The sequence below is a fragment of the Mus pahari genome, chromosome 21 (genome assembly GCF_900095145.1).
Source record: "Mus pahari chromosome 21, PAHARI_EIJ_v1.1, whole genome shotgun sequence".
NCBI classification, from domain to species: domain Eukaryota; kingdom Metazoa; phylum Chordata; class Mammalia; order Rodentia; family Muridae; genus Mus; species Mus pahari.
The window spans coordinates 42,050,824-42,061,312 of NC_034610.1; the positions used below are offsets into that span (position 1 = coordinate 42,050,824).

A 10,489-nucleotide genomic window follows, 5' to 3' on the forward strand; every position below is an offset into this window, starting at 1 on the left:
TCTCTCTGAAAGCCGGCTGTGTGCTCACCTTCTGACCCAGCACATTCCTCCACCAGGTGCAGACCCCACCGGAGGGCAAACCTGTGCATGCCACGAACTGGGCATGAGAATGTTCATAGTTGCACTTTTTTCAAACACCTTGGACAAACCCAAACATCCATTAATAATAAAACCGGAAGTTAATAGCATGCCATACCATTCTGTTCCACTCCATACTATATTCATATGCATCATGCAGTGGTAAGAATAAATGTGCTATCTCCCGCAACTGCGTAGCTGAATTTCACAGTCAAAGAAGAGTGTGATTCCAGTTACAAAGCTCCAAAACCAGAAAGGAAAATATTACTGGTTCAATCTGGATGATGGGGCAGTTCTGGATGAGTCAAAGCGACAGTGGGAGCCCGGTGGTGGTCTGTGAACACCCACTCCGTGGTGATCTATGGCGATGTGGACAAAGCTTGCGCACTTCTCTGTACCCAGTAAAACGTGTGCTTAGCGTTTAGGTTGGATGTAAGCTTCCGTTGCTTCTGCTTTGTCCAAGTGGGGCTCTGTTTACTTAGGGAAGTATCTTTTCTGTCTAGTGAACAGTGAGGAACGGCCTCCAGAATCTTGGTCTGGTTCAAGTTGGTCAGCTTGAAAAGTGGCTTAGCTTCTTGCACTCTCCATTTCTTGATCTTAAAACATGGGACTAAGGAGAGTCAACAGCTCCAGGATAGGGTGGTATCTCAGCGAGGTAATGGAGGCAATGCACGCAAGGTGCACGGCGCTTACTCAGCTCAGAGCAAGGGCTCTTCACTTCTAGCTGCCGTTTTTGTTTTGTTTCACATAGAGTACTCTGCTTCTTAGAACAGGAAGCAGTCTTGCCACTTGGCCTCAGGCTAGACCTACAGCAGCACCAACCCCATTGCCTAGGGTTTGGGTTTTCCCAACCTGAAATCCTCAGATAATCTGCCACTGTAGACCTGACCATTTCCCATCAGCATAGCCCATCAAGAAATCACAAAAATTAACATGAAATTACTCTACTCTACACTTAACTGCTTGACTTAGGGTATCTCTCAGTCCCTCATCACTTTCCTCCTTATCTTTAGGGCAGAATTTCTTACTAAAAATGTCACCTGGATGGTTATGGTGCTGTGTACCCGGCATCCTAGTTCTCAGGAGGTCAAAGCAAGATGGATGTAAAGCTCATGGAAGCCTGGATGTATCAGAATACAGAAAGGCAGGCAGGCAGGCAGGCAGGCAGGGGCATCTGGTCTGTAATCTCCCATTTTCTAGGCTAATCTGAACTGCATAACAAGTTCTCAGCCAGTGTGGGCTACATAAAGCAAGAGTTGACGCATTCACCTGGCAAGAAAAGAAGTCTACAATCTGGTCTCCCTAATTTTTACTTGTTCTTTTTAGTGTGCCCAAGTCTGGGTTTAGGGTGGAAGTCTGGGCACCTGATGCTCCTCTGGGAACTCGTGGCAGGTGTCAGTTTTCTGTACCCTCTGTGGCCTGTCTTACGGGTGCAGACTCCAGTGCTCATGGGAGTCTTCCCCTTGCCTGTCTAGCTATTTTGATTTCTTTCCTCTCCAGTGACAACAGTCTCCCACCTTGTCACTTTCATCACAGAATTCTGCTCATGAGTTATCTTTCTTGTTTTTAGTGTACAGTTATATCTTGCCCTGCATCTCTCTGAGACCTGCCCGTTTGTTCCATTTCCAGCAGCCCATCTCTTGTTGGCTTTATGGCAATAGCTTCTTACTCCATCCATATATGAACTTCTCCTTACTCAGTGGTCAAGGTAAAGTTCATGCATTATGCAATCGCTTCAGAACTGAAGTACTTGAGAAGTGCAAGTGGCCTCCATTCACCAGACCTAAGACACAGGCAGGACAGATAAAATACGACCTTGGAAAGCAGGTTTCAGAATCCCTACTGTCATGTTTCCCAGCCCAGAGAGAACAGATGGCTTACTAAAGTTCTTCAAATGCAGTGCTAGGATTAATCCTGTCTGCAGCCCTGGCTTTCGGAAAGCTGTATCTAACCGGACGTTTATTGATTAGTTCTTAAGGGTATTGCTTGTTTATTCAGTGTTCTTTGTATGCCAAGATTCTATAGACTGCCATTTCATTTATTTTCTTCACTTAAAATCAACTATTAAGCTTTGTTATGTGATTGTCATGATTCTTTATCATTAGACTTAATGTAGAAGATAACTGAATTTGGGGCAGTAATTTACACTGAATGTCCAGGTTTATGATAAAAACACTTAGAGTGTCCTCCACGTTCCAGAAAACATTTAAGGGCCTGGAAAAATGAAGTGTGAAAAAAAAAATTGAAAGGTAATAAAATTTCTGATTGGCTGGTTTTCCTGCTGACTTTTTAAAGGATAGCCCTGGAAGTATTTGTTGTTTCTGTTTTCTTTCCTTCTAAGAGAATGTGTCAGGGCTGGAGTGTAGCTCAGTGGGAGAACACTGGCCTAGGGTACAAAAGCCCTGGGTATGATTCCCAGCTTTTCAAATAATTAATAATAGTAATTAATAGATAATTGGGTAGTAAAGCAAACTTTTGCTAATCCTCTGCACCTTAGTGTAAAAATAGAGGGGACTCAAAGGACCATCATTGCAAATGTTCTGATTCTTTTAACTCCTTGCTAGAGCCCCTCACTGGTGTAAAGGGCCTTTTTTTTTTTTTTGGTTTTTCGTGACAGGGTTTCTTTGTGTAGCCCTGGCTGTCCTGGAACTCACTCTGTAGACCAGGCTGGCCTCAAACTCCGAAATCCGCCTGCCTTTGCCTCCCAAGTGCTGGGATTAAAGGCTTGTGCCACCACGCCCAGCGTAAAGGGTCTTAAAGGGCAACACCCAGTGTAAAGGGTCTTAAAGGGCAATGGACTAGGCTCAGCCTGCAGGCTGTAGACACTGCTGACTCCCCAGCCTTCACCCCTGCGCTCCCCTGCTGAGCTCTGGGTGAGCCTGCTTTGTTTGTGCAAATGTGTCTTTCTAGCCTTCAGGAACTGGGGTGGCTACAAATATCACTCTCTTCATCTAAGATGCTATTTCTCTGATTACAAACAAAAATTAGGAGTATGACTATTTAATGTTTCATTATGGTATTTGGATGTTTCTGAGGAAATCAATATTTTTGAGTGATGACACATGGAAAAATTGCGTTTGATTTGCAATTTGGGTTGTTTTCCTCTGTGGTGCTGAGCCTCTAACGGGGCCATGCTAGGGCAACGCTCTGCCGGAGTCGACCTCCATCTAACTTGGGCTTTGACTTAAGTTTTGTGATGGAAGTGGTGGGGCTGAAGGGAGTGGGTGTTGTTGTTCAGGCTGGCCTCTGTAGTATGCTTTGTAGCCCAGGCTGGCCCACAGTTCTGATCCTCCTGCCCTCTGGGTGTTGGGATTACAGGTATGCCACTATGGCTAACTTAATAATAAAATTTAAACAAACAAACAAGACCTTACCTTATCCAATGAAAAACTATACTGCAGATTTTTTTTTTCTTTACAAGATTCACTTTGTATTAAGTTACCAGTAAGTTATGCTTTGGAAAAAACACTGTTGCTGTTGATACTGTTACTATATGGTAAAGCAAATTTCAGCCTTCCTTGGAGAGACTTGCTTATGCTGTGGTACTCTGAAAAGAAATATGTTCACTTAATAGATACTTAGCCATGGAGTGTTTTCCTTTCTTAGTATTTTTGGATCTGTGACTGTTAGAGTTGCTGTGTCAGTGAAGGGTCTTCTCTCCAGCTCCACCCCTCCAGAGGAGCTATAGATAGTAGAAGGTTGCATGTGGAGGAGGGAGAGATATTCCCTAGTGGGGAGGCTACTCAGTCAAATAACCATCAACCCTAATGATGACGTGAGCAACCAGAACCAAAGACAGGAAAGCAGGGGACAGATTGGGGAAAGATAAGAAGATGATGTGGGGGAAGAATCTTTCTCTCTCTCTCTCTCTCTCTCTCTCTCTCTCTCTCTCTCTCTCTCTCTCTCTCTCCCCCCTCCCTCCCTCTCTCCTGTGCGAGTGCTTGGTTGCCCCTCGCCTTTCCATAAGCACACACAGAGGAGTAGAGAGGATCAAGAGCAAACACTGTAGTGTGTGTTAGCCGCCCTCAGTTTCAGTTAAGTAGGGTGGCTGCAGGAGTTGACGCTGTAGGGTACAGATGTTTCTATGAAATTTGTATCTTTTACTTTGTTGCCTTTTAAACATATTGATGAGTTTGGAGAACCCCGTTAAAGTTGATCTTGTGGTTCTCTTTTCAGTTCTCTAGAAATGCCATCCAAGAGAAGATACCTGGACCTTGTTGAGTTGATGAGCTTAGTGTTTGGGGTGGTGAACACAGCTGGGTGGATACTTGTTGGACCACTGATGGAATCTGAGCAAAAGTTTGCTCTAATTTGCTTAGCTTCTAATTCAGGAAGTTCAGTGTAAGTAACTACTACTGGGTTTACATTAAACTTGATGGGTGGGGCACCTCCGCATCCAAGCCGATTTGGGAGCATGTCAATAGTTGCCCCTAATGCTCCTTGGCCTGCAGTGGGGACTGTCACAGCCTTAACTCATTTCCTATCCTACCAGGCTGGCCTGCCTTCCAGACTTCCCTGCAGTTCCATATGAGGTCTGCAAGCAAGGCTCTTCCAGTAGGCTCACATTCTGAATTTGGAAGCCGTACTGAGGAGTGTTAGGCAGTAGCATAGCCATTTGTTTGGCTCTACTGGCAACTGGAACAGCCCTGGTGTGCCAGTCTGGATGTGGTAGTCAGTCTTGCATGCCATCAGTGCTGACCAGCAGGTGGCAGCAGCTGCATTTTGCCATAGCAGTCCTGGCTGGGTAGAAGGTAAATTCATTGTCCAGAGATTTGGCAAGACAGCGGATATTCTTTATAGTTTGTGTATGTGCGTGCACATGCATGTGTGCATTTTGTATTTTTCCTTCCCTATAGCATCAGAGTGTATTCTGTTGTCTGCCTGTATGTGCTCTGGCTTTGTTTTCATAACTACTTTTAAAAGTCTGGTCTGATAGTTCTTCCCAGAATAAAGATACGGCTTTGATTTGTGTGTGTGTTCTTTATTGGAAAACTTGTTAATTCTTCATAGTTGTATATGATTAAGGTTGGTGGGAAATGAGCACTTTAAAAATGATCGCAGAGAAACCCTTTATGGCAGTGACTTTGGTCATGAATGCCGTTTCTATAACCCCCACCCCCAAAGGGAGTCATTTTGCTCTATTTCTTTTTCGTCATTAGTTTACATTTGTTCTGTTGTTTTTCAAAGTTATTTTCACCCATACCTGAAACCTTTTTTAAAAAAGAGAGAGAGTGTGTGTGTGTGTGCGCGCGCGCACATGTGTGTGTCAGGGGTAGGGTTGGGGGAGGGGTTCATAAGGCCCGAGGACAACTCTGGGGAGTTGGTTCCCCCCTTTCACCTTTTCATGGTTTCTGAGGACTGAACTTGGGTTGTAAGACTTGCCTGGCAAGTGCCGCTAACCAAAGAGTCATCTTGCCAGCTCTCCTACCCTCTTTGAGATAGGATATCTGTGTAGCCCAGGCTGGCCTTGAACTAATGTTCCTCCTACCTTTATCTCCCAAGGGCTGGGACAACAGGCAGGCAGTGACTCTTGGCTTATGCAGTCCTGGGGATCTAGCCTGGGCTCCATGCATGCCAGACAAGCATTCTGCCAATGGAGCTAGATCCCCAGGCCTGTCATTTTTTTTTTTTTTTTCAGTACATAGATCTCTCTCTCTTATACAAACCCCCTGGTGTTTAACTCTTTCCAGCCAAGTGAAGCCTAGCAGAAAGAGTTCATGTTCACGATCACCTCTGTTCATGGTCTCTCACAAGGCGTCTCTGCAAGCCCCACATCGTCACCCCTCTGGCACCGGGTGCTCCGACCAGGTTCACACGCAGACTGAGTTCTAAGCAGAAGGGCGTGTTACCTGGATATATGGAACTTAGGAGATGAGCAGAAGGCGCTGGGAAATCAGGCCCAAGCCTAACCTTCAGGAATGACTCTCTTAGAACAGGCTGACCCAGGGAACTGGCCCTCACTCCCAGCAAAGCCAGCGACCAGTTTTTGAACCCACGATCACATTGCTTCAACTGAATGCCCTACCAGCCAAATAAGTGCCAGGCACTTCAGTTACTTCAACGGTGGAAATCATCCAGTTCACAACGAGCACCTACTGTGTGACTACTAGGCTCGGCACTGATACATATGTGCCAGAGCATCAGTGAAAAGCAGTGTGCCTGGGACTGGGAGAGGTGTTGTGACAGGGACTGTGCACCATTGTATATTAATATCTCCATATTCCCAACTCGCCAGCCACATGATGTCTTCTTTATGCCTGTGCTTCTGTCTTGTATAGAGATGCTCCTTCTAGCAAACTCTCCCTCGTCATAGTCTAGCTCATGGACCACCTGTTCCATCAAGTTTGCCTCGAGTTTACTTCTTCTGTATGACTACCATTCTAGGCATGAACTCTGTAATTTGTGCCTACTTACCACTTTATTTTATTTGTCATCTTCTAGCCGGTGGGACTCTTCTGGGCTAAGGAAGAGATTACTCATTGTGGGTTAAAACCGAAGTCCTAAGTCCTACCCAGGGCTTGGCAAGGTGCGTTTGATGGCATGCACCCCCTCTGCGCTGCCGGACAGGCATCAGGATGTGAGAAACCGTAGGACCCCGTTCCGGGGATAGAAAGGAGCAGTCTGAGGCCCCGGAGGATCTGCCAGAGTCAGGCTCAGACTCTGGGGCACCACAGACGCTGCTGGGTGCTGCGGAAGAGCCGGTTCTGGGGTCCCTGGACCGAGCCGAGGCCAGGGACGTCAGGCTCTCAGTCTTGGACACCGCAGATACTGCAGGATGTCTAGGAAGAGCTGAGAATGGAGCAGGAGGACCCTCGGGCAGGCTCTGGCCTGGGGCTGAAGGGAAAAGGACAGGAGGTGGGAGCTCCAACTGGGTTCCCATGGGGAGGAGAGTCCTAGACCTGCCCGGACAGCTTGGCTTAGCTTGGCTGGCAGTGTCGTAGCTGGGGCACGGGGAGGCCTCCTGTGCGGAAGGTAGACACATGGCTCGTTCGGGGAAGGCCTGTTCCATTGCTCCAGCATGGTGGATCCTGATAAGAGGTAGTCCATGGCTTTAAGACGTTTATTGTAGAAAAGCAGAGAGAAGGAGAAGTAGAGGCTGACCATGGCCATGGGGAGGAGAAAGAATGAGGAGAGAGGGGGAGCAAGAGGGCAAGAGAGAAGCAAACAGGAAGCAGGAGCTGGAGTAAGAGACTGGGGCAGGCAAGCTGCCCCTTTTACAGTGGGCTGAGCCAACCTGGCTGTTGCCAGGTAACTGTGGGGGTGGAGACTGGACAGCCTACATGACTGATGGCCACCGACCTCTCTGCAGGGGGCAGTGGGAGACTGTAGCTGCAACAGGAGCCAGGGGCCCAGGGCCCAGGGCATGTGGCCAAACAGCTGCCGGATGTCACCACCTACCGCATCACCGGGGTTCAAGGCCTGGGCTCGATCGGGGACCAGGCTGTCTGTGCTGCACAGCTCATCACCCCACACTCATTGCCCATATCATTCAATTGGATTCTTTAAGAAGAATTTCCAAAGCCAGCACAGATGTAGTTCCTGTCTCCCAGAAGCACAGTCTTAGTAGTGGGACAGAAGAGAATCGTGATAGCATATATATATATATATATATATATATATATATATATATATATATATATATATATATATATATGACAGAGGAATGGAGAGTCCACTCCAGACGTGGTCACGACAAGGCAAGGAGAGGTTTTCTAAGAGTTTGTCTTCATCTTAGTATCTGCAGAGCCTAGGGCCGTGGTGGGATGAAGGTTTAATTAATTGCAAGTCTGCAAATGAATTGGATGATTTCCTTGTAGTGACTTTTCTCTCGGGTTAAAAGCTTTTTATTGATTCGAGAACCCACAGGCACTTTAATGTTATTTATTTATTTATTTATTTATTTATTTATTTATTTTTTAGTGCCACAAGAATGAATCCTGTAGAGCTGTTATGTTTAAGTTTTGTTCCCCTTTTTAAAGATTTGTCTATTTTTTTATTTCATGTGTAAGAGTGTCTTGCCTACATGTACATAAGTATACTGTGTGTGCAAAGGGCCCATGGGTGCTAGAAGAGAGTCCTCCTATGGGTGCTAGAAGATGGTGTTGAGTCCTCTAGAGCCGACCTCACAGAAGGTTGTGAGCTGTCGTGTGGTGCTGAGAATCAAGCCAAGGTCCTCTGTAAGAGGTCTTAACAAGAGTTCTTAACCCCTTGTTTCTTTTCACGTAGGAATTTATTAATTTAATGGACTGATATTAGTTGCATGCCTATGAGTATTAGATACGATGGCATTCCTCTACACCCCGAAGAGTCATGCACCCTCTATGGTAATGGTCAAGGTCACTTGTACCTGGGAGATTCAGTCACTGAACAGACCACGAAACGAAGACAAGTCATAGTTGTATGAGACAATGTCATTGAAAGGGGCCGAACAGAGTTCAAAGGTCGGGAGACGTTTATTGCCTGAAGAAATGACAAGCTAATCAGAGCCCCCAAAGGATAATGGGAAGAAAGCAGGAGGCTGGGGGGTGGGGAAGTCCTCCATGGTTTGTTCCACCAGCATTTTCCCACAGCATCCCTCATTGCACTTCCTCATGGAATTCTCTGCCCTAGGTCGCCATCTTCTGTGCTCATGCGATTGCCAGTAAGCAAAGGCTTCTATTAGGGCGAGCAAACCGCTCACACACAAACAGCAAGCCCATAGAAAACACACTGGGAAACACAAGCAGGGCTAGGGAAGCAGAAGCCTGGGCTCTCCTTGAAGGCCGGGGGGGGGGTTTCAGGGTCTTTGAGGGGCTCTTCCTACTCCCACTTAGGGTTGGTCAATTTGAGCCAAGACAGGCAAGGAGACTGATAGGTACACAAGTTTTGGGCTAAACACAGCCTGGTCTGGTCTTGAGTTTGTCAGATCTGTTCACAGTCCAGCTTAAGCTCCCAGGTTTTTGTTTCAGGTCAGGGCAGTGAGGAAGAAGCCCAACCATCTTAGAAGTTAAGCATTTTCATTTTCTAGTCCTGGTCCCTATTGCAAGCTATTTCTTAAAGGACAGCTCATACAGGTTAAAAAAATATATCCTAACACACATATATTCCTTTTAAATTCTCCAGGCTCCCCCTGACCCCACACATCGCTGTCATAGTTCCGCATCTCCACATCCTGTCCGTTTGGCCTGGCACCAAAGGGTGGCGCCCTGCAAAGTGAATGGTGAGGCTTTGACTCTGGCCCTCTAGGAAATGTAAATGGCAGGTCTGCCCTGTGCAGAGCGCTTTGGGAATAAACTAAAGCTGCTTAAAAATGTTTGCGCTCAGGGATGGATAATTGATTTGCAATGTGAACCGGATTCAGGGCCAGTGAGTCCTCTAAGGAATACACATTTGTTGTGGAGATTAGAGGTCATGGTCAGGGATACTTCCATCTAGTCAGAGTGGAAGGAAATCTGCTAGTCCTCCTTTGATCACTCTGGGAATCTTCTGAAACCACCCCCCCCTCTCCATTTGCATAGACCTGAGAAGAATTTGCAGGGCTGCTGAAAAGCAACCTTCTGCCCCAAGACTTCCTAATGATCCCCTTCACCACCGGGATGTTTTTAGCACATTCTACACATCGGAGTTCTCTATGAATGAAGCATTCAGGTTGCCATTCAGCATGTCTGGTTTGGGGTGCATTCTAAGTCCAATTATACAAGAAGCTATTTGTAGTGTTCAGCAGCTGCAAAATGAAGGGGCTTCTTTTTTTTTTTTTTTTTTTTTTTTTTCTTGTTGGTGTGTGTGTCTGTGTGTGTGTGTGTGTGTGTCTGTGTGTGTGTGAAATGCAATCTCAGTGAAGCTGAAAGTTCAGAATGCAGAGGTATCCCGTTAAGGAGTTGGGTTTGTAGCTGACACGGGGTTACCCAAGGAAGAAGTGGAGCACACGGTATTAGCGTGGAGCATTTTGATGAAGTGTGCTTTGTATAAAACCCCTGGGAATTTATTCTAATGATGAATGCAGTATACCGTCTGGAGTCTGTGGCTGATTCCGCTATCCAGTGGGGTGCCCTTGGTGAGTATGTCTCTCTCCAGCTGAAATAATTAAATGTCAGTCAGATTACAGGTGATTGTGTATAACATGTTGCAAGGGTGGGAAAGCGTAAGTATTTTAAAAGCACATTGGTAGCTGGAAAATACGGCTAGGTCGACTCCGTGCATGAAAATCGACTGTGGCAGTTTAGAAAATATCTCATTTTAGTTTAACGCTGAGGATCAAGCCAGCCCAGGACTTTGTGTTTTTATCATGGAGTAATTTCTGTGGCTTGCTGCATTCAGAGAGATAGATATCTCAGACCTGCTGATAAAAACTGAGTTCATCTGACACTTTTAGGAGGCTTTATGTAGTGCTGGAGAGATTTTATTCATTTTCTTTGCAGATATCTTTGTTTGT

General features: G+C 46.1%; 1 protein-coding gene across 4 annotated transcripts in view; it reads left to right on the forward strand.

Annotated features, from left to right (window-relative positions):
* Nhsl1 (NHS like 1) overlaps positions 1–10,489 on the forward strand; it is a 138,567-nt gene that overhangs the window by 41,839 nt on the left and 86,239 nt on the right. The window contains exon 1 of one of the 4 annotated variants that reach the window (XM_029532956.1): positions 10,044–10,111. The exons of the other annotated variants lie outside the window; for them this stretch is intronic. Coding sequence (XP_029388816.1) covers positions 10,048–10,111 — 64 coding nt within the window. The 5' untranslated portion in view covers positions 10,044–10,047. Of the gene's footprint in view, positions 1–10,043; positions 10,112–10,489 lie in introns of those variants that run through there. 4 annotated transcript variants of the gene reach the window in all.